Source organism: Balearica regulorum, chromosome 20 (genome assembly GCF_011004875.1).
Source record: "Balearica regulorum gibbericeps isolate bBalReg1 chromosome 20, bBalReg1.pri, whole genome shotgun sequence".
Classification (NCBI taxonomy): Eukaryota; Metazoa; Chordata; class Aves; order Gruiformes; family Gruidae; genus Balearica; species Balearica regulorum.
In genome coordinates this window covers 10,405,003-10,429,099 of record NC_046203.1, presented here as the reverse complement: position 1 = coordinate 10,429,099, position 24,097 = coordinate 10,405,003, and the positions used below count along the sequence as shown (strand labels likewise).

The 24,097-nt window shown below is 45.8% G+C and overlaps 1 protein-coding gene across 5 annotated transcripts in view; it reads left to right on the top strand.

Annotated features, from left to right (window-relative positions):
• CACNA1B (calcium voltage-gated channel subunit alpha1 B) overlaps positions 1-24,097 on the top strand; it is a 294,580-nt gene that overhangs the window by 155,474 nt on the left and 115,009 nt on the right. For 2 of the 5 annotated variants that reach the window (XM_075772764.1, XM_075772768.1), the window contains exons 9-14: positions 638-694; positions 1,434-1,508; positions 3,491-3,580; positions 7,457-7,666; positions 17,309-17,421; positions 20,644-20,756. In XM_075772764.1, the coding sequence (XP_075628879.1) occupies positions 638-694; positions 1,434-1,508; positions 3,491-3,580; positions 7,457-7,666; positions 17,309-17,421; positions 20,644-20,756 (658 nt within the window). The remainder of the gene's footprint in view (positions 1-637; positions 695-1,433; positions 1,509-3,490; positions 3,581-7,456; positions 7,667-17,308; positions 17,422-20,643; positions 20,757-24,097) is intronic. The other 3 variants (XM_075772765.1, XM_075772766.1, XM_075772767.1) reach the window with 3 other exon arrangements.

Here is a 24,097-nt window from a genome sequence, read left to right as displayed (position 1 = left end):
TGGTCTTGCACATATTGCACAGTCTGAACGGCGCTAGCCAGAACTCCCACATGGCTACTTGTGGATTTTATTTGGACAAAGATTTGATCGAATGGCTGCTTGGTGGCATTCTGTGCCCTGTGATGTGGCACAGCTGACGTGCAGCAGCCAGCCCTGCTTGTCTTACCCTGTGCCATGAGATTTGTTTCCCCTGGGCTGGAGCCCTGGTCTTCTTGATGGAGAGAGGAGAGCACACTGGGTGCAGAGCATCTTTCACTCTTCAAACAGTGTCTCCAACATGCCTGAGCATAAGGGACCATCCTCTGGGTTGTGGAGCCTTGTGGTCTTGCTTGGGTCTGAAGGAAGGTTCTTGCTTTCCAGATAGCTGGGTAAAGAAACTATAGTGGGTGGTTCATTGCGAGGAACGAAATCATGGAGGAAGCGCTGCAGTCTTCAGTGGTTTGTCTGGCCTCCTCTGCCTGTGCCAGGGCGGCACAGGGTAGGAAACACGGCTGTCTGAGCCATCCCTTCCTCCATGGATTTTGGTGTAACTGGGTGATGCAATGGAGGAGGCTGGTGAGCTGCATCCAGCTCAGCTGGTTTTAGAGTTGGGATGTGATAAACCTGAGGTTGAACCTCACTGTTTTTCCTTTTACAGAGGAGGTCATGCTGGCAGAGGAAGACAAGAATGCAGAAGAGAAATCTCCTCTGGACGGTAGGTAGTTTTACTGTGCAGTTTTCCTCCTGTGATATGTGAGAGGTTCACCTGCTGTACGCTGCCATGGCTTTCCATTGTAACCAGGAGGGTGTGAGGAACACGCTCTTGCATGCACTTGGCATAAGTCGGGCTAAAGAGTCCCTTTTCCCGTATCGGGTCTTTTTGAGGTTGCAGGTGAATGATGAGCAGTTATGTGACACACCACACTGGGATGGGGATCTGCCCTTGGGGTCGGTCGGTCCCTACGCGGCCTGTGGGACCGCAGTGTGACAGGGACAGCCGTCAGCCTCTGCCGAGCATGGCTGGCCGTGTCTACACGCAGGTTGTGGCGGGGGTAGGCTGCAGAGCGGATGCCAGAAGAGAAATGCATTGACCGAGAGAAGGCAGGGCTCTAAACCAAGGTTTCCAAATGGATTTGACAAAGAGACTAAGACCCCTGTTACTTGTAAGCAGTAAGACATAACAGGGTGTGGTGATCCTATCTTCCGACGTGTGACCCTAGCGTTGCAGGACGGCTGGAGGTACCGAGCTTCGGACGCAGGTGCAGCGAGGCTACGGGGACCGCTCTCCCTGTGCCTCCAGACCGATGAGCTCTTAGGATGCGACAGCCAGTCAAAGTTCAGTTAAAGATTCTTCCCTCTCCCTTTTCTGACCATCTTTCGTCCTCCCATGTCTCCTCCTTTCCCCTCCCCTCCCTTTCCTTCCTCTTTTTTTTTCTCCTCCCATTCACTGTCAGGGAGGGCCGCCTCGGAAGGGCCGATTCAACAAGGCACGGCACCGGCAGAGACTAGCAGCGGCAGCAGCTACAACAGTGAGTGGATTGCAAATCACCAGGGGCTTAGGCGGCACAGCGGGGCAGTGCTTCTCCCCCGCAGCCCCACGCGCCCAGGTCACCGGCGATGCTTCCCGGGTGGTTTTTGCACCTTGCTCCGAGCCACGCGGCTCCTTGGGGCATCAGATGTCCGGCTGCTAGCCCACCTTGGCCAAGCTGGTGACCTGTGCTTGGGGAGGACTCGGGGATGGAAGAGCTGGGGCTGCAGAAGGTCAGGGCTGAGGTGCGCTTGGCAAATCTTCGTGTGTGCGTGCGAGTGTGTGTGCGCTGGGGAAGTTTGTCCGGCACGTGGGTGCAGCCAGGGCTGTTAGTCTCGAGCTGAAACGAGTGTTTGGAAGAGTAGTCCAAAAAGCTGAGCGGTGGAAGCGAACTAGAGGTGGGTGCAGGCCATGGAGTAAAGACCCAGGTATACTAAGGCTCCGTCTCTACCAGTAAGCTAGCAGAGCCCAGCAATGTTCCCAGCCTGGAAGCCACCTGGTGTGGAGCAGCCCACGTCCATGCTGGTAAACTGCCCTTAGTCTCCAAAACAGGGGGACATCGCATCCAAGGTGCCTGTAGAGATGGCACGACGTAATTGTTAAACACACGCAGAGTTTTTTGGGGAGAGAAGATAAGGAACAAGGTGCTCAATTCATGCCAGGGAGTGTTGTAAAACTGCTCCCAGGGCTGGTTATGTTCCAGTGCTGGGATGGCCCTGGATATGCTGGAGTGTACTGGGACAGATGCAGCCTGAGGACCCAAAAGCTGGTATTGCTGGGACTGAAGATTCAGCCTACTGCTGGGTGGGGAAGAAAAGAGCAAAAGTGGTTATTTGGGGGGGGAAAAAAAAAAAAAAAAATTGGATCCAGACCACAGGTTCAGAGCATCCTCTCCTCTTCGAGCCTCTCCGAACCTGGGTGATGATCTGGGTGTTTCTTTGAAGCGACAAAAGCACTAACGCTTGCCTTAGCTGCGGAGGAAGAAGCGCATCCGTTTCTCTGTCAAGGCAGGGAAATTTGTGTAGGGTGAGGGGATCCTCCTGTACGAACCTACCCCCAGGGCAGTCGCTGCAGAGTGAGTGGGTTTGCTGTGTGTGCCTACTGAACAGTATGTATCACCACACCGTGGGGTGTCTTACTGCTGATAGCAAATGGTGCTTAGTTACTGTATGTCTTGAAGCTGTTACAAAACTGTATCAACGTATTTTTTTCTGCTAGTTCTCAAGGTTTGCAGGTAGGTGGTCGTGGGCCCGGCGTCCACGCCGTTTCTGCGTTACCTCTCGTGCACCGGGTGAATGGTGCAGACCTCTCCGAGCCTTAGGCTGCAGTTCTCTTTCCCTGTCGAGTAACACGGTGTAGCGACGTTTACCCTCCCCACAAAAGATGCTGTTGGACAAAGTGTGTTTTCAAAGAGTTACGACATCCCCAGAGGGAAGGAATTGTACAGGGAGTGCTGCTAAGAGTATGTTCACTGATTTGTGGCGGTTGCTTTCAACAGCATCTCTGCTGCTTAAGGCATTGCTCCATGGTAAACTGTGTCCGAGCACCATAAATACTAACTTCTTAATGGTGCAGACTGTAAACAGAGTTAATGTTTTTAATGGATGGAAGCACTCATCTCATAACCCACTGGGGCTCGGAAAGATGCGGTGGCCCTGCCCAGCCTTTCTGCCGTGCTGAAAGGTCCAGCAGCTGCAGGGACTCCCCCACCCTCCTGCATCTGCTGGGGTGAAGTGTAAGTGTGCAGACCTGCGCCTGGCAAACCTTCAAGATCTAGAAGGTTAAATAAATAAATGACCCTGCCGTCGAAGCCCGCGGAGGCCCTGCAAGGTTGTAGGTTGTCTGATTTGCTCCAACTTACCCTTGTGTGAGAGGTTTAAGCTGGCATTGGGAAGTAAATGCTGGCCCTGGAGAGTGAAGGGAGGGGGAGAGGGAATCCACTCTGAATGCTCACGGGGCGTTTTCTCTTTAATTTGCACACAGTGTTGAAAAGAGCTGCAATAAAGAAGAGCAAAAATGACCTGATTCATGCTGAAGAAGGTGAGGACCATTTCACAGACATTTGCTCCGTTGGTGAGTACTGGCTTCGCATTCCCCGAGGTTTACATCTCCACCTAAACTTGTTCATGTCACGTTTCCTCTGAGTGGTTCCAGAAGCTGTGGTTTCAAGGAGAACTGTCGCTGCTCCTGCAGCAGCACTCAACTTACCAAAGCAAATGGCTTCGTGGCTTCACCCTTTCCCCCACACTGCCCTGCTGAACTATTGCATGTTGCACCCTTTAAAAGAGCCCTGCCAAAACGCTTGGGGAATCCATGCTGTGTTGGCCATACTGTGATTCTGCTTGGAACATGCTCGTTTATGCTAATGAAGCCCAAATACATCAAACAATACTGCTAAGCCTCATCTGCTGCAGGCAGGAGAGAAGTGGACACTTAGTCACATCTGCCACTGATGCGCAGCCTATGGTTTTGCAGCCTTTGCCATGTGAATGGTTACTGGGAAATGCTGGGCAGTGGCACTAGTTCTCTATTCTTGCCTTAGAAGAAGGTCTTAAAGCACTTCTCCACGTTTTAAAAGCCAGATACAGAGATAAACGCCTATGTGCATGCAATTCCCCACATACCTCCGATGCAGAGCGTGGCACCCTTCGTAGCATAGCATTGATGGTGCGAATTTGGTACCTTCAGCTCTGGAGAATAAGATACCACCAGGGTACAGAGGTACTGCTTGTTCTGCAGTTAACAGGGAGCTAGTTCCCTCCTGAGAGGTTGCGAGGCGGAGAGGCAGAGGCAGCTCTGGGGCTGGCAAGGGGAGGCAGGCGCTGAGCACACAGCACCCCGTCTAACGGGAGCTCTTCGGACATCACCAGAAGGACCTTTCGGTCGTGGGTTTTTACTTGCTGTCGGGGGTGACATCTTTCTGTCTGCTTTGGAGTTAGCTATTTTGCTTATTCCTGTCCCTGTTGTTTGAGTCTGTATTTTGTTTTGCTGCTGAAGCAGCAGATGTTCTCATTATCTTCCAAAGAAATGTCTTGGCACCCCAGTTACCACAAAGCAGCAAATCCTGGATGCATACGAGTAGCAGCACAAACAGTACATTTGAGAGTACATGTCCATATATGCTTGCAAGCATGAGAGCCTCAAATGCTCTTTGGAAATTTGGCATTAACATTTTAAGAGATTACAGCTGCTGCTGCTTCCCCCCCCCCCCCCGCCCTTTAAATGAAGACCTGGTTGCAGGAAATGAATGTTGCTTAGCACATTACTGACACCATCACCCACTGTGGAATTGCCACAATCCCCCAGGCTGAGCAGGCTGCAGGTTTTGTGGCTAAACTGCTGACACTTCTATGAGAGGTTTGTGGCTGAAAGAGAGCAAAAATGCAGAAACCGTGTGAGTTTTTGTTTTGTTTTATTCTGGGCAGCTCAGATGCCTGCATGGATAACAAGGAATGGGTCATTTTTGGAACATTTGTTCATGTTTGCAATAATTATGAGATCTGTGCATTCATATCCAAGTCCCTCCAGGCTCTGGGCACCCATGCCACGCAAACAGATCTTTGAATTCAGCATTTCAGGTGGCAACGGATGACGGAGCATCTGGACTCGTGGATAATCTGATGCAGAGCTGGGAACTGTCTCGGGAGCATATGGCAGGGAAAATAACAGCAGTGCTTTCCACCTTCTGCGAGTGGTTCACCTACTTGGGAAAAGTGTTTTTGATTTTGATTCATGAAACAAGGCAGAAAACAAGAAATGGATAAAGCAATCCTTCTGCAGGCTCCTGAAAAGGCTGAAACTCTGCATAACATAAACAATCAGATCATATGGGCAATTATGCATAAAGAATATGATTTTGAGAAAAGATTTTTTTGGATGGTTTCCTATAATGTCTTGCTGATGGGAGCATAAGGACTGTAGAAGAACTAACAATATAATTACTGAGTGCAACATGAAGATGCAGACCAGAGTGGTAGAGACTTTGACAGGTCTCTTGCTGGCCATTGACTGAACACGTTGCACTTTTAATTCAAACACAAGTACCTCAATGAGCCTTATAATTGCATTATAAAGCTCTATAGTGGTAAACGTTTCCCAGTGTGTTCTCTGGAGTTGTTCTTAACATTTATTCTTTTCTTTCCTCCTAACTCTCAGCCTTTCTTTCTGCACTAATAAGCGTGCAGCAGTAGATGCTGGCTCCTTCTGGCTTCCCACCCTCTATGCTATACCACACACAGCACGCTGTCTTGAATTTCAGACAGAGAAGTCTGGAGAAGTGGATGTTTTCTACATTTAGATCAGTTTAAATACTGCTGCTTTTCGTTTCTGGAAGATCAGTAGAGAGGGGACAAAAGGGCAGCAGACTATTCTCATGCAAATCTGAGAGTAGAGACTGGCTTTAATATCCAAAAGGTCTTAACCTTCTAAACAGTATTATGACATGGTGCAGCCTGTATCTTAACCCGTACTTCATTTCGTTGTCTTAAAGCAGTAGATGAGCACTATGCTGCTTTTTTTTTTTTTTTTTTTTTTAAACTGCCAAAGGGAGGATTATCAAACTAACAGAGCAGCAGCACACCGAGCGTTTCCGCAAGGAGTTTGTTCAAAGCCTGGCCACGGCCAGCTCTGCATTTGGCGTGTTGGTGGATGGCCAGAAATGTGAAATGAAGCAGAGAGCTTTCTATCTATTGGGGAGACGGCACAGCATGCTTTTGTGTAGCTGTGAGGCTTGGAGAACCCATTGCCGTCACATCTGGATGCTTCATCCATTCTATGGGTGCTGTGTTCGACGTTATTGCAGGATGAAACGGGGTGAGATTCCCACCTCTTCCAAGTGTTGAAATGTAAGCGAGCACACTCAAAAATTTGGCTCCTGCAGCCAGAACACTTTGTTCGTGTAACTGAGCCATCTCCAACGACAGCCCATGCAAGTCACCTGCTCTCACGGTGCTTGGTCCAAGACAGGGCGGTGTGTGTCCTGGTCAGCCCTACTCTGCTGGGAGGCTCCATCCCATGATGGGGAAGGGCAATAGCACATTATCTTGCCACAAACCATCTCAAAACAAGGTTTGCTGAGGGGTGCCAGCACAGCGTGAAACAGGCAGTGGACAGCCTGCGGCAATCACGATTTGCCCTGCTTGCAACAGCGTCTGCGGCTGTTGCAGAGGAACTCCAACGGATGCATGCGTTTATTACTAACGTGTGCTGATTTCTCCTGCCTCAGCACTGGCCGGAGATTGCCTTTTCATTGTTTTGAACAGTCCTTGCTACCACAGGGGGAGGGCTTACATTAGAAATCATTTCTTCCGTCAGCTTCCTATTGTTAAAACATTTGACTCTCTTCCAGGGTTTCAGACCGGAGTCGAAATGTAGCTGCTCTAGGCAGAATAGACACAAATGAGTAGCTGCATCCAAAATATGTTGCATAGAGGCAGATTGAGCCCTCTGCTGTAGAAATACATGAAATTGGACAGTAAAATGAGGAGACTTCAGTCAAACTCAGTAGTAAGGGCTAAGTTTTTGCCTGGTCCTTGGAGCAGGAGAAATAGGGACCAGCTGTCCTGTTGCCAGCTACCCAGCTCCAAGAGGATGAGCTCCACACCACGGGCAGAAATAGCACTGTGCCTGGTACTTTCTGTCCCTCCAGTCAACCAGGAACCCAAAAGTCATGAGTTAAACTGGGACAACCAGGATTACTTAAAAGGGTTGGAAGCCCAGTTTCTTTAGATGATGGAGCTGGGCATTCATTCATGAAGTTTTAAAATCTCAGTCTTCATCCCTCACGTTGTCATTGCAAGCAAGATGCCCTTGCTCAGCCCATAGTCGGTGTGCCCAGCTTTCCGCTCTGCTGTGTTTCTGGTGCTTGGGAGAGGGTCTGTGTGCCCAGGAACATCCTCCAAGCCTTTCACCTGTCAGGATGTGGTGTGGTGACTCTTCTTTCTGTCCCAGGGTCTCCTTTTGCCCGTGCCAGTTTGAAGAGTGGGAAGAATGAGAGCTCGTCCTACTTCAGGAGGAAAGAGAAAATGTTCCGGTTCTTCATTCGGCGCATGGTGAAAGCTCAGAGCTTCTACTGGATTGTCCTCTGCGTGGTTGCCCTCAACACGCTCTGCGTCGCGATGGTGCACTACGACCAGCCGGAGAAGCTCACCACTGCGCTGTGTGAGTACCAGGGACTCCACCTTTCCTCTAACGAGGTCTTGCATTTTTGATTGCTATGAGCACTGCTGTCACATCTCCGTGGTTTTCGAGTTCCTATGCCTCCCTCAGAGGAGAGTCAGAAATGCATTGTATGAGTAGTTCTAGTAACTCAAGAGTAATTGAGTCATACAATTCAGAAAAAATCCACCAGGACGTGATACTGGTTTGAAATGGGTATGTCATCCTAAACATTATCTGAAAGTTCAGATTCAACCACATTTAAATCTTGTAACAGGGCAGGAGGATTTGTTCTGCAGCAGGCTTTATGAAAGGAGGGGGAACAGCTCTGTACTTGGGTAAAGGCAGGTTTCTCTCTCTAATCAGCATCTGCCCAGGGAACTGTGGAATTCCTGCCACTTTGCAGCTGATCTGCATCCATGGGTAATTTCTGTTGTGGGCATATGTAAAGCTCTGCCAGCTCTGATGTCCCTGGGATAGCAGCATGTGCAATGGCCGCTGCTACTTGGGAGATAAAAATGTCTGTCTGTGCTTATAGAGTCATACAGTAACTGACTACTGTTGTAGCAATTATTGTCATATTCTTTAAAAGGTTGCAACTTTACAGAAGGTCTTTTTTTGATAATCGTGTCTTCCTTAATAATGGTGTGTGAGTCGATGGAATACGTGTCATGATGCCCTTCTGTGAAAATATGTGCAGTAGTGACAGAAATAATACTGTACAGAAGATTATACTGTATTTGGGCAAAGCTTTATTTTAGATTGGTTCCTGCGGTCACCTATCAGTTTATGCTTCAGATAGTCTTATAAGTGTTTTTGAAGTATGATTTTGTTTTTAAAATTGCATATTGTTTTGTCCTGTGACGGAAAATAAATGGAGACAACTGTCTGCAATCAGAGCCATCACACATCCCAGTGTCACACTGAGGCTGCAGACTTGTTCATGGAGTCCGTTTTAAAAAAATATGGAAGGTGAGAGAGCTTTTTAGTTTATTTTAATGAAGGTTGTAGGCTGTGACTCTAGAGCCAGAAAACTTGTGGAAATTGGTAAGGTAAGAATATGGTGACACTGAAAGTGGGACACTGCAGGTTTTCCCTTCTGAAGGGAAGGGATGGAGAGTTTGTTTCTGAAGACAGAGCCTTTGCTTTGGCCACTTCTGAATCTATAAAACAGCCAGGAACAAATCTCTTGTTCAGTACTTGATATTCAGATGTGGCTAGTTCAGAATTTGTTAAGTAAAACTTCTGAAGGAAGAGAACAGAAGATGAGGAAAAAAACCCCAAAATATTTCAAACAGTCTGACTTAATAATTTTGTCTTAGATCATTAAAGATACTTACCTAGCTAATTTTCCTTGATTTCTGTATAAATTAGATACTTAAATATTTCTAGCCTCAGATCCTCAGGTCTTACCTTATTATAAGGAAGCAAACTTTTGAAGTTTTTTGGGTTTTTTTACAGACCTAAAAGGTCAAGAATACTAGCTGCTCTGACTTCAAAAACCTCCCTATTAATGTTTCCTGAAATATTTAATACCATCAGGTAACTGGAACTATAATGAGAGATCAATAAGAAGGACAGAAACTTCTTTCAACTCCAGGTTTTGGTTTTTTTTTTTTTTTTTTTACAAGATTTAGACTGAAAAGAGACAGAGACTACACAGAGAAGTCAGTCTTGCATATTCATTTCCTAAATTTAACAGAGGAAATAATAAGCTAGATTGGCAGAGTAATTAGAAGTTTGAGGCTTCGGATTTCTCTTGACTTAGGACTAAATGTCTAGAAAAACCACTTTAAGTCTTTCAACTCAAAAAAAAAAAAACCAAACCTTCAGATTTCCAAACTCAGTTTCAGGAACACTTTATGTGGTAACTTTTCTGAGAAAACATTAAGAAATCTGTGAGCCAGCAACTTCTACTTAATGCTCATATGACAGCTGGAAGGGATGTTTCTGTTGATTGGAATTAAAGGTACATCTCCAGGTGGGAAATGTATCTGGGACAGACGCCACAGATTAGAGTCCCAACCTACCTCAGCTGAAGACAAAAAAAAGTAGGGAATAGTATTGTGAATTAATGTCAGAAAAACTTGGGTAGCATATTTTAATTTCTTGGTGCTAGGGTACCACCTAGCTAAGAACGAGTCATCCCACTGGGTTATTTTTTAATGGGAAAGTCACAAAAACACCAAAGACCTGTGTGTTCTTGGGAGTTAAATCCTCAGTGTCCCCAGCCATAGGTGCTGTCCTGTGTCTCCTCTGCACTCTAAATGTCTTTGCACCTGTGTTGGGTTTGCGTGGCAAGGTTTTGGTAGCAGGTGGGGGCTACAGGGGTGGATCCTGTGAGGAGCTTCTAGAAGCTTCCCCTGTGTCTGATAGAGCCAATGCCAGCCGGCTCCAAGAGGGACCCGCCGCTGGCCAAGGCCAAGCCAGTCAGCGCCTCTGTGATAACATATTTAAGAAGGAAAAAAATAGTTAGGGAGAGCTTTTGCAGCCGGAGAGAGGAGTGAGAAGATGTAAGAAACTCTGCAGACACCAGGGTCAGTGCAGAAGGAGGGGCAGGAGGTGCTCCAGGTGCCGGAGCAGAGATCCCCCTGCAGCCCGTGGTGAAGACCATGGTGAGGCAGGCTGTCCCCCTGCAGCCCATGGCGGAAGGATGAGGGGGTGTAGCGATTCCACCTGCAGCCTGTGGAGGACCCCACGCCGGAGCAGGTGGAGGCACCTGAAGGAGGCTGTGGCCCATGGGAAGCCCACGCTGGAGCAAGCTCCTGGCAGGACCTGTGGCCCCGTGGAGAGAGGAGCCCACGCCGGAGCAGGTTTGCTGGCAGGACTTGTGACCCCGTGGGGGACCTACGCTGGAGCAGTCTGCTCCTGAAGGTCTGCACCCCGTGGGAGAGACTCACGTTGGAGAAGTTGGTGAAGGACTGTCTCCCGTGAGAGGGACTCCATGCTGGAGCAGGGGAAGGATGAGAGGAGTCCTCCCCCCGAGGATGAAGAAGAGGCAGAAACAACGTGCGCTGCACTGACCGCAACCCCCATTCCCCGTCCCCCTGTGCCGCTGAGGGGGGGCGGAGGTTGAAGCCGGGAGTGAAGTTGAGCCTGGGAAGATGGGAGGGGTGGAGGGAGGTGTTTTCAGATTTGGTTTTATTTCTCATTCCTCTACTCTGTTTTGCTTAGTGATAAATTAGATGAATTTCCTCTCTCAGTTCAGTCTGTTTTGCTCGTGAGGATAATTGGTGAGGGATCTCTCCCTGTCCTTATCTCCACCCCAGCCTTTTGTTCTTCTCCTCCTCATCGTGCTGGGGGAGGGATGAGTGAGCGGCCACGTGGTACCTTGCTGCCGGCTGGGCCTAAACCACGACAGCACCATTGCTCTGCCTTTTACTGTAAGACTTGAGTATGTCCTTTGTCGATAAGGAAACACCTGGGCAGGTGTTTAACAAATGAATCTCTTAGATTCACTACAAGAAATACTAGTGGCTGCAGATAAACACTGCTAGGAAGAACACCGTAATTGGTGAGCGGCAACACAGAGGTGGGTCACAGACAAGACTAGAATATCGGAGGAATCATAGGTTTTGTGGATGTCCTCATATAGATATAAGCATTGGGTCTTTAAACGGTGTGGTACAAAATTAACTACTGTGACATAGAGAATAAAAGCCAAATATGCAGAATGAAAGGTCGTCATGGAAATTCTAAGATGTTCTAGAGAATTTTTGTTTTCTTCTATTTTTTCATGGGTAGTTTTCTCCAAGACAAGAAGCAGAGGTGCTGTGGGTTCAGTCTGGGGAGGATTGTCTCTGGTCTGTCTTACAGCATAGTGTAATGGAAACTCTGGGAAGAAACCTATTTAAACATAATTTTGAACAAAGAACTTCTGAGAACTATCCACTGAAAAGTCTTACTAGTTCAACCTCTTAAATTAGAAAACTCCCTTACTTACAAACCCTCCCAACTTTTCAGGGTGATGAGCTGTAGTATTGTATTCATGCCTGTCTTTGCATGGGTAACGAACTAAAGGTTTCTGTCTGCTTTCCTGGGGGATGGTATAGTTTTCGTAGCAGAATCTTTCCTACTAATCTAAAGTTTAATAGTGAATGCAGGGAATATTTTACTCCTTGTGTGGACTAACTGGTTGTTTTATTATTGCAATCATGGTAAGAGTGGACTTGGCCCCTCTGGCTCCTGCATGCACTAATCGGCAGCCAGCCTGATCAACCCTGTAGTAAACACATTTGTGAACGAGCCTTGCTGTGGTTTAGCCCTCAAGGAGTGCTCCTTGAAAGCCCTGTTCTGCCCAAGATTTGTGCACGAATCCATTAGATATAGGCGGAACAAGATACCACAAAACCAGGGGATTTTAAACAGCTCCTGGAAATACTTGGCAAAATCCTTTAACTGTACGAGTGACAGAGTTTAAAAACAGCTTTAAAGTTAATCTGTGATGAGTGAACCTTGCTACAAAGGAGCAGGACGTGGCTAGGCTGATGTAGAGCAGGAGAGAAGTAGCTGATTCTAATTATGTTGTTTCATGAAAGGTGCTTAGAAATGAGCTGAGGAGTTTCGTGAACAGTAGCAGTGGGAGAGGAGTGTGGTAAAGTCTGGGAGGATCCACTAAACCCTGAAACTCTGTCCAGGCACCTCTAATTCAATTATACCTGTCCCTCCAGGGAAAAGTTTAATTACATTACAAATTAATTTTACTTAAAGAATTGTTGGGAAAAGCCTACGGGTCTGCATTGATTTATTTTTCCCTTGGTCTTTTCTTTCAACTTTTCTGTTCTTGAATTGTTCTGATTAGCTTTCTCTGCTTGATATTCCATATTGCTGCAACTGCTTTGGAAAAGGAACTGTAGGAGCTTTCGAAAGTGGCTTGGGATTTCTTTAGTCTTATTGAAAGAGTTGATGAAAAATTATTTGAATTTTTGGGATATGATGAATAACAGGTCATACTTTATGCCCCTGTAATTATCCCCAAATTAGATCAGAGATTTCCCTTCTCTGCATGGAAGGGACTCCAGTGCCAAATTGCAATAGGAGTTTTCTCATACTGCACACGGACACATGGCATGTTCTGCTCACTGAAGCATAGACCTTCAGTTACAGAAGTTGCAGTTCCCTATAAAACTATATATTTCATGCAGTCACCTATAATTGTCATCTGTTAGGGTTAATTTCCAGCATTGCCCGTATTCTCAGAAAGAAGAGACTTCTGTCAGAAGACAACTCTATAATCTAGCCTAGAAAAGCATCACTGAGATCTAGTAGCAGCAAAGATGCATCTTCAACTGAGGGCAACAGACCAACAAAATCCATAGTGTGGGCACTGAGTGCAGGTGCAGCGTTAAGGGATTTTCAGTCAGGACTGTGCCCTTTTAAAATACGTGCTGTAGCTCAAACAGAAGTTGCAAACCTGATGTGGAAACAGCAGAATGCATTTCTGTGCCCTGTGCTATGCAGGAGGCCAGCAGAGATGGTGCTAGTGGTGGCCTCCTCTTCCTAAAGCTGTGAAAGAAGGCTGGAGCCAGAGCTCTCTGCCCTCCACGGGGTGGGCTTTAGGGACCTTGGTGAGAAGGTTTTGGGAGTGGATCAGTAAGGTTTCACTCGGGAGCCCTCTCATCAGTCTTCCCTTCCCCTGTGGCTGCCCTTCACGAAGCAGCGCTCTCCATGTTTCTCCAGCTAACACTACAGTGATCCTTAACTTGCTCTTAAATTTATATCTATCTAAAAACAAGATCCAGAATGTCTTCTTTCTGATAAATGCAATATTTGAAAACAGTATTTTAGCCATTATGGCCTGAGAATGTCCTCCCTGCGTGCCATGCAATGCTGAACCATGTGTTTGGTCCAATTAGGCCTTTTTTGATGATATTGTGTTTGCCTTTGAAGGAGATAGCCAGCTCCCTTCAGATATAAATATGCAACATTTGCAATTGCGAGGAAAACGCTTTCTGAACTGAGCATATTTGTTTATGTCCATTGAACATTTCACGTCTGCTTTGTCAAAGAGGAGGAAGTTGTACTTCGCCGAGGTTCTCCTCCTGGTTGGTTCAATGTGCGAGGAGGATGAGGAGAGGAAACCAAAGCATCAGGCTCGACACCTGCTCCTAATGACATTGGACTTGGAGATGAGGCAGAAATGGAATTAATCCATGGGTGATTGACAAAAAAGAGCTGCTAACTATCTAGTTCAAATGTATAGGGCAAAAAGATGCTAGCACAGCCTTTGCCAATAGCACAAATTTGAAATTAAATAAGAGTATTTGTATCAAACTTTCTTTCCTTAAATCACATTACAAAATGCTTCTGCTTAAGGCAGATTAAATTACATGTGGGGTCTGAATACCAGGAGATCCAAACAGTGAAATTGCATTTTCAATTATATGGGCAGGGCCATGTCAGAAGAAATCGTGTTTCTGATCCGTCCACTGGAGAAGCTGATTCATCCCAAGTCAATGCCTTCTGCCCAAGGGGTTCACTATGGCCATATTTTCCTTGCTTCCATTCCTTGTCCTCATAGTGCTATGATTTGTAGCATCTGGTACCTGCTAAAATACAGCTATTGCTGCCTGTTATGAACTCTGATCTAGATGGAAGTCATCAGCGTTGAAAGGACAAGTTGGGTGGTTCTTTCAAGAGCAGCAGAAGGATGTTGTTTCTTGGATGTTCTGAGTTTCTAATTTTCCTGTTGTTTGCTTTTTTTTTTTTTAATATTTCTTGATTCTGTGTTACTTAGAGATGGCAATTTCTAGTGCTTTTGCTTTTTCTCCTATGATATTCTGGTTTTGCACGCGTGTTTGCAGGATGTGCCAGTCCGATGATGGAACATTGCACTTGATACCTGGTTTTTGCCCATGCTTCTGCTGGATGGATGACTGAGCATTAATCCTTGTTTCTTTCCTCCTTTTTCTTCTTTTGAAAGGATGGTAATTGTCTTGGCAAAGTGTACTGAGATCTGTTGGTGAAAATTACAGTAAAAAAACCCCTACCTAGTATTTTTGTTATTCTGTGAAAGAATACGGGGTGTACGTGAAATGTAACTCTTAAAGGTGAGTCTGGTGGATAGATAAGAGGATAAGAATCTCCCTTCCAGAGTGAGATATGATGCAAGTGGAGGCTGTGCAATGCTTCCTGTAGGTCTGATCTACAACCCCTCCCTACAATTTAAAGTTTTGTCTGCTAACTAAGCAAGGCCACCAGTTTCAAAGCATTGGTTTGATAGCAATCCTTGTGATAGGGAGACTTTACACTGAAGTCATTCCAATAAGCACCGTCAGGCTTGCTGAGCTCTGCTGAGCGTGAAACCAAAGATGGGAGCGATAACTTCCCAGCAAGGCAGAGACTCTTGTCAGCACAAATGCTGGTACAAACTTTCCCTCTGGGCTAATGACTGAAATAGGTGACAGCAGCAGCGCAAATTCTTCCACGCCCAGAGAAGATGCATCTGCTTTATTGGGGGAGTTTTGCCTTCTGTTTCTTACCATTTTCAAAGTACGTAGGGTGCAGAATGGAAGTTCAACATCTGACCTGAAAGGTAGTTTAAGCTTCTGATTTAGCTATTAATAATTAAGGATTTAAACATTCTTGCTACTCCGCAACTATGATCTTTTTAATTATGTGTAAGGAAATTCAATACCACCGAACATGGGGTTTTTAAGTTTCTGTATTTTGATGTTATTGGACTTGTCAGCCATCTCATTTTATGCCTGACATTGGTTCACCTGGTGCATTTCTAGCACCCTCTGCACTCGTGTAGTCAGATGGATTGCCAACGTAACTGCGGATAACTCCCTACTCTGGGATCCCTTGTGGTGGAAACAACTGTTTGCTTACTGAGCTGTTGCATCTGATGTCAGAAAGGAGAGAAAAGCTGTAGCATGGTGCAGGTGTGAACATGCTTCTCCTCAAAGTTCCAGGCTCAAAGGGCGATAGAGGTGTGCTGCTCCTTCACGTGAGCGTGCCTTCCCCTGAGCACTGAGATCCAGCGGATGGAGCCTACCTCTTAGTAGAAAAAGGTTGAGAAGCCTGCAGACCTCGTGCTTTGTCCCCTTATTCCTCAAATGTGAACACTTTGTCCTTGATAATCTCCTTTAATGATATTGCTCTTATTTTCAAGGAGAGTGGGTCACATGTTAAAATTAATACCCTCTTGGTATTTCTTCTCCTTTTGCAAATGTTGGCAGAAGTGTCCTTGTAGGCTCCTCATTGAAGTGTTAATAAAACCTTTCTCATCTAGTCAATGCTTCCTGGATTTCAGTTAACATTATGCCCATGGTATTTCACGACTGTCTTTCATTTAAAATTTAAAACCCCCTTTTATTTTTTGATAATTGAAGCTGTATTTTTCAAGCAATTTCAAAAGACAAGCAGCAATACGAGATGGACCTAGGTGAACCACGCTTGCTCAGTATGAATGTGCAAAGCTCTGAATGGAGTGAAAGCCATGCAGTTTGAAAGGACCCTCGTTTTCTCCGCTCTCACCCCACACTTGTTAGCTGAAACCACATTGCAGGAGGTGTACAAAGCACCTGGAATTCAGGATTATCTAGCTGCAATTTTCCTTGTTGCAGCTTGTACCCATTGCCCCTTGTCTGTCTGAGTGCATGTTTGAGAAAAGTTTGGTACCACCTTGTCTTTATCATTCCTGGAATCGAAAAAATGAAATTACAGAAGGCGACTTTCCTGCAGCGTCTCCACAGAACCTTCTGCAGTGCACTAAGCAATGCAATTAATCTCTACCCTTTGAAGTTTGATTCTTTTCCTCATCTTTTCTCTAGAAGGAGAGGTTTGCCTTATGCTGCCTGGTTTGTTTTGGTAATGTGGAGGGGTTTTGCCCTTTTTTGTGTTTGTTTTTAACAGTCCATTGTTTCTGTTGCTTATTGGACTCCAGATCTAAACTTGCATGACTTAAAATGCCAGAGGCAGTGTTTTCTGTAGCTTCAAGTCCTAAAAACTTGATCTGGAAATTGGAGTCTCCAGCTATGTTCTTTTTGCCCTTTGTTTCATCATAGGTGATAGATTTTCCCATCAAAAGCTTCACAGCCTATTTGCCTATGATATGTGAAGCAGAAGGAAACAGAACTTGCTCTTCCATAATTATATGGTTATACAGGCATAATAAAAATAAATGTGGCTATGTGCTAACAGTAGATACAACACCTCTGAATATGAGCTTTCAGAAGCAGCAGTTCTGTTGGGTATGAAGGTATTTTTATCATGAGAGGATGTTACAAAAGCTTACACTCTGCTCCCAAAAGTGCCCGTCTCACATAGGTACGGAAGTCCCAAACATATATTTGCAAAACAATATCTGTGCAATTAAATTAGACCTTTAGAATATTAGATCCAGAGCCTTCTTTTGAAATTCCTTTACAAAGATGATGAGAATATTATTTAATGCTCATGCCAACCTTCCCACAGTACACATGAAACATTGCCTTCACAGTTCTTAAAAGCTGAATACAGCTCATGTGCATATAGAAATAATTACATGAAACTGTCCTCAGGGTCTTGTTTGCCATTGCAAAGGGATTTTCTTCTGGCAGGAGGCAGTCTGTGTTGTGAAAAATTGCCATTGTTCCCTACATGAAGAGATCTGCCTACCAAGGTCTTGTGGACTAATTTAATCTCTTTTCCTGTTTCTAGATTTCGCAGAGTTTGTTTTTCTGGGTCTGTTCCTTACTGAGATGTCTCTGAAGATGTATGGACTGGGGCCAAGAAATTACTTCCACTCTTCATTCAACTGCTTTGACTTTGGGGTGAGTAGGCTTCAGCTGTGAGGACGAAGTGTGTGGCTCTCCCGTTATTGTATGGGGTTGGGTGTTTAAGGGTGCGTATGGGAAATGCTGCTGTAAGTGTGTCTTCTGCGGGGAGTAGTCATCGTATAAATTAGCTGCAGTGAAACACATTAAGCTTCCCCTCGTTATCATCCTTTTTGAAGAAATGTGATAGCTGGGGATTTCATTTCCTCAGCAAGCTACAGGGTGTTCGCAGCATCAGCGCCAGTAAATGCTCTGATTACCGAGAGATTCTCGCTCCCATTTAAACGAGGTGATTGAAGGACAAAAAACCCCACACGTCTTATTGCTCACCTCCCCTATCATCTATTTAATGGCCTTTACCTCAAGATACATAGGCAGCACTTTTCAGACATGAGTGCCCAGAAGTAGAAGTCTAAATACGTGATTAGGTGACAGAAAGGCAATAACTCACACCCTTGTATTGCAGAAGTACAGGCTCTCCCCTTCGTGCTAAAACTATAGTTTTGAAGTGTGAATAGTGGGGCCGGTTTTGACTCCATTTAACCAAGAACATTGCATGCAGATGTTAATTTATTCATTAAAAGCTATTGGGCTGTAATCTGTCCTCACAGAGGTTAACTCTGCTTTTCTTACCTTTAGTGTGAGCTGAGCACCGCATTCCAGAGCGGGAATCGGTCTATAAGGTTTCTTTAACAAACCAGATATGAAGCTTATGATGCAGGTACAGGCAAGGTGAAAAGAGTTCAGGTCACTGTATGCATCACCCAGCTCTTGTCTCCAAGATTTAGTCTGTTGTTTCTAGTCTTTATCTGCCAAAATTCCAGGAGTGATTCTTTTCCCTTATGGAGCAAAATTCCCTGCTTCAGCTCTGCTTCTGCAAGGGAGGAGGAGGTATTCTTACCTTTGGTATGTGACCACTCCTAAATCCAAGGCTACAGGTAGAGCCAACTTCTCCTCTTTTTGGCAGAGTCAGCAGGAATGCTCAGAGCTAAACAGACTTTGAGATTAAACCATCCACCCCAAGAATGACCTGTGTCCAACAGACTGAGGTGTTGCATCAGGCTGCACCAAGTGTGGGGCTCTCCTCTCTGGGGTGTCCATTGCAGCTGGTGGTGCTCAGAGCATTGAAATGCATCGTGCCGCTCTTTCTGGCTGCGTAGCCCAAAGGACAGTGCACAGTCACGAGAGGAAACTGGAGCACAAATAACACAGGTGATGTAAGATAACACAGAAAATGTAAGTCTGCACGTTCAGAGTTGGCAGAGGGGCAGAGAGGCTCCCCTCAACTGCAGGCAGCCAACTGATGGAGAACTTTAACTGTACTGGCAAGGTGTCCTGCAAAGGCTGGAACAAAGCGTGTGCCCGCAGAATACAAGGGGTCTGTCACCTGGCTTTCGTTGAATTGATGTTGCCTAGTTAGACTGTGAAGGGTAGCATTGCCTTGTTTGCATTGCCTAGTGACGGACACTAGGTTGTTGTCCTTCACCAATACATCAAATAGACTCCGAACTGCAGCCAGCTCGCCCCCACGCTGGCTGCCAAGTGCCCTGGATTCTGGTATCCAGGATGCTCCTTCCACAACAAGAAGAGCTTGTTCCTGATGGTCAGGGATGGGTGATTTAGGAGCTTGCATTAAGCAAGAGATAAACCTACCAGGTGTCTCTGCTTTGTGTCCTGCTATGGTGAGTGCAGCACTGGCAATAAGCTTTGCTGAGTGTTTCCCAGGAGGTAAAGCTCTTGATCTGTTTTTAATTTTTCCTCCTTTAGAGAATCCACTGGGATCCTACTTCTAGCTATGTTTCTTCCTCCTCACCCACCTTCCAGCCCCCAGAATTAATTCGACTACTTCACCCCCACTGGAACATCACACAGATCTGTAGTCAGTTTAGTTTGACAAACCATCAAGATGAAACTGTTCAAATGCAAAAAGTGAAACAACAAATCAGGGCAACATCGGTCTTGGGAGAAATGGTCCAGTGGGGTCTCATGTGCAACAACTCCCAGGAGGCCATGTTGAGACGCCAGGAAAATTAATTATCAGTGTAACAAGTGGAGGGTTTAAGGAAAGGTTTTTGCTGAGGGATTCCCAAGAGCCATAGACTGTGGGAGAGAAATTTTAGTTCCTTCTTTTTGTGATGGGAGTGACTGGATGAGCAACTGTTGTATGTCTCCCTTTCCCACTACATTTGCTGATTTTTAAGACATCCAGGTTTCTGTTTATGAAAGGGGTTTCCAAGCTGCTCGGGGTACCCAACACTGCTCAGGTACTCAGGCACAGGTCTGCTTGCCCTGACTTCCCACTAGCACTCCCTCTCACAACACAAACCAGTTGCTCGCTGGGGTCCGGTGATAATGTGTTTATGGTGTGCTTTGTGCAACTGGGGAGCATGGTCCATGGGAGCTCTGAAATGTTAGGTTAATGCAAGTACTAACAGCGATTGGCAGCGAAATGCCTGTCTTCTCTTATTAACCGTGCAGTAACCTGTGTGGATATAATTGCCCTTTCCAATTGTGCTTAACCCATTACTATTTTGTCCTTTTAGTAATAAAGGATTTCAGGGAAGATTTCTTTATCACTTAAGCATAATTCTCTGCCAACCTTAAAACAAACAGACAAAACAAAACTTAAAAAACCACCTTGATCGGGGACAATTTTTCAATAACCTGAAGCTGCGGGCCTGGCAGATGGTTGGATGTGCGTGCTAGAGGCTTTGCAGGATCTCTTAATTGCTATTGCCTTAATCACTCTCCTAAAGACTCTCAGTTGTTAGAAGTTTCTGGTAGATCTTGCCCAGAGCTAATGCTTCGCTGTTTTGCAGTTTCGGTGGTTCTGGTGGGAAGGGGAGGATGGGGCAGCGTCGCCCTGCATCTCTGCAGGCTGTACGGACCGACTGCGTGGGGTGGGCAGATGAAGCCTTGGCATTTGCAGTTGAGCCAGTGTAAAAACAAACAAAGTATGGCGTCCTTCAAAAAAGGTTATTTTAAGGCAGTTTGCTTGCTAGAAAAGAAAGCAGCAGTTTCCTATCTGTGATCTCCTATGTGTCTGTCCCACTTCTAGGTCTTTTAGCGCTGTTGGCTAATTCATAATTTTGCTGAAGCCTTCATAAGAAAACTATCACAGACCACGCTCTGATTCTTGTTCTGTCCTCAGCCTCTCTAGAAGCACCACAAAGAACGAAGCGAAAGTTTTGCCTTATGTAAAATGGACTCTTCTTGCAGGTCATCGTGGGAAGTATATTTGAAGTTATCTGGGCTGCAGTGAAACCAGGCACCTCGTTTGGCATCAGCGTATTGAGAGCGCTTCGACTGCTCAGGATTTTCAAAGTCACAAAGTAAGCCCAGCTCCCTTTCTGCTCACATTAGACTTTTAGCACCATATGAAATATATGAAATCTGTATCACCAGCCCCACAGCAAGCAGTAGTGCTTTCCACACTTGTAAAAAAAAAAAAAAAAATAAAAAAATTTAAAAACCTAGAAAACAAACTCAAACCCCGCTGTGCCAGCTGGCATAAAGGTCTTGTCTGTTCTAACATCTTATGTCTGCACTCACCCTATGGGGGGGCAGGAGCAGAAGAAAACTGCAGAAGCAGAATTGCCCTTTCCTTGGCTGGGTAGTTTGGGGTTCTGGCAGCTGAAAGTTTCGGGAGCTCCTGAGCCTGTATTTGTATCCACAAGGCCTTTTGACAACCCTTTTCCCAGCCTTGTGTACAGATTTGTCTATCCTTAGGCAGAGGGCTCCACGACGTAGTGATGGGCTGCATGAGAGCATCCTCCTTTTCTCTGTTTTTACGCTCGCTTAAAACAAAAATCTTGTGAGGTGATTGATCCCTTGTGTCTTGTGGTAAAAGAGGAAAAAAGTTTGTTATTTACTTTCTAAGCCACATCAGCTGCCCACTGTCTTTATCTACTGTTAATCTGGTGATAGTTCCTTAAGTATTTAGGTACTGGAAAACTGAAATACCCTGGTTATTGCTAGATCCTAAATCCTGGTGCCTGGACCACTGCATTGACACAAATATGAAGTGTGTTGCTGCTGCTTGTGCTGTGTCTGGTCTGGGAATGTCTGAGGTCTTCAGTCTTGAGCCTGTGAAGTTGAATTTTCACTCCTGTGAAGCTGAATTTCCACTAAACCTGGGTTGCCACAGCTCTTCAGTTGTTTTCATGCTCATGCGTTGCGTTAATGTGTGCTGGCATTAGCAAACGGCTCCCGTGCGATTTATAAATCCATCTAGAGCAATTTCTGCAGGATTTCAAGATTGTGGTGTGGAAATTGATGACGTATTGAGGTGCTCTTGCTGCTGTTTTCCACCTTTTTTTTTTTTTTTTTTACACCATTTTACACCATTACCTCCTCAGATCTCCCCTCTTTCTGTCACTCTCTTCCTTGTTCTTGGCTTGAAGCAACAAAAGGAGGAATAGCACCTCCCCTCCAAAAAAAACCCAACCACCTCAAATAGATAGAGCACAGGTTATCACATTTGAGGAAAACAGTCATTTGAAGTAACTAGGTACTTCTGCAGTTATTCAAGCTGCACGGGTTTTGTTAACTCAGTAGGGTTTGCTGATGTGCATCTGCTAATTACGCAGATCCAAGATTTGCGTGAGACACTGTCGTTTGTTGTACTGTGGGACAAAGGGGTTGGAAATATAAAATTCAGTAAATGTCCAGCAAAATAGATGGGCGCCTGCCCCTAAAATGTCACTATAGCCTACCTTTGCACTAATCTTGTTTATGGAAAACTCCAGGTTTTGTAGTAAATTCATAGTAATTAATTGTCAGCAGTTAATTTTATCCGGAGCTACTGAGATTTAGTGTATTTGATTGCATGTTGGACTTGTAAAAAAAATTTGAGATTTTTGCAAGTAAAAATTAATCTTTTTACAAGTTTTGAGTAGTCAGGATTTTAGCCAACATACTAAAAGGATGAAGCCTTCAATTTAACTTAACAAAGCATATCACAGAGCAAGCTGAGTGCTCTCCCCCTTCTCAGGACAGCGAGTGAAATTCTCACCCCACTGATGACCTAATTATGCGGATTTTCCACCTGATGTGACAGAAATGTGTTCATTGCGTTACCAGGAACCAGTTTCCCCCCAGCTCACTCGGCTGTACTGGGTCACGTTATCCCAGTGCCTGAGCTGCACAGCTCAGTCCTAGCATAGCTCGTGCAGAGCGACTGAAGCAATGGCACCAGGCACGGATTGCTACTCATTAGTCTTTACCGTGAAAACATCCTGACCCTCAGTAGTTCTCTTTTTTCCCTTTTTTTTTTTTTTTCCCCTTTTTCCATCTCTTTCATAGCAATTTTTCTCTGAAGCTCTCTGCTTTGGTTCCCCCCCCTCCCCGTGTTGAACAGAAGCCAGTTGCAGTCCACCCGCTTTGAATAATCGATGGTATTAGACCTTTTGATTCATATGTCCCGAGTCAGAGTGACTGGAGGCAGCAGAGTGGTGCAATAGCTTAAAAGTTAAATTACAGCCGGCCTGAAAGGTGACGTACTAGGGGATGCAGCCAAAGAGGGATTAAAATTCAAGGAGGACAAGGAGAAAACAGCTTCACGTGTTTTCCCCTTTGTCAGGACAGAACTGAATGGGAGTGGCACCTGTAGAAATGCAACTCCTCATTATATCCTGGCACCCTGTAGCCAGGCAGGGTTTGGTGCTGAGCTATTCCAGGACAAGACAGAGCCTCCACAGGTATTTTGTGTCCGGTTGTGTTAACTGTGAGTTGCGAACCCCTTGCTTGTGGCAGATTTTGCCTGAAGCTCTTGTGTCAAGCTGGGGAGAGCTGTGTGATCAGCAAACCTTCCTCCTCCTCCCAGGAGAGCAGCTCAGCCCCTTTTGCTTAGGGGCTAACCCCGAGTAGGTTTGGTTGCAACATTTTCAATTGAAGATATCCTCCCAAGAGACCAAAGTTTCCCCTGAAACCTCTGTCACTGTATTATGGACGTAACTTTTCTCGGAATGGGTGCAAAGGGAGTGCAAGATCCTGCTTCTCCTGGGGTAGCTGTGTCTGCGTCATCCTCAGCACGGAGAAACGTGGGGTGGTTCAGAGCTACACCTGGAGGAAGGCAGAGGAGGAAAATGAAGACGAAGAGAAGAGAAAAGATGGTGTTTCTGCTCTTCTGACTCAAGCTCTGAGCTGCTCCCCCCCATCAGCAGACAGAAAAATCCATGGGCTTTCTTCTGGTGGATACCCACAGCTGCTCTGCAGGAAGGAGCTCAGTGCACGGGTCTGTCCCCAAAACCGCAGCCGGAGGACACGCAGGGCAGGATGACAGAGCATCTGCTGCAGAGTGTGACCTCTGCATGGCAGCTCCCAGTGCCGGGCAGTGGAAACGAGACAAGTCACTGGAGGAAAAAGAGAGAAAAATTTCCCCCCATGGTGTCAGACTCAAAACTTTCAACAGAGGACACAGGAAATGGCTCTACATCACTCGTTTCCTACTGCCTGCTCCAGCCCCCTCATTCTGTGTGCCTGTCTGTCCAAAAGGAGATCGTCAAAGAGCTCCTCTGCTTAATAGCTCTTTCTGCATTTTCTGATTCATTAGTTTTCCTAATATAAATGCTCCCTGCCTGTTCTCAGCAGGGCAATAAAGCCAGGAGAGAGAGCTGTTTCTGAGCACCCTCCCCGGCACGCTGTCACTCGATGTGCCTGGAGCCTGCGAGTG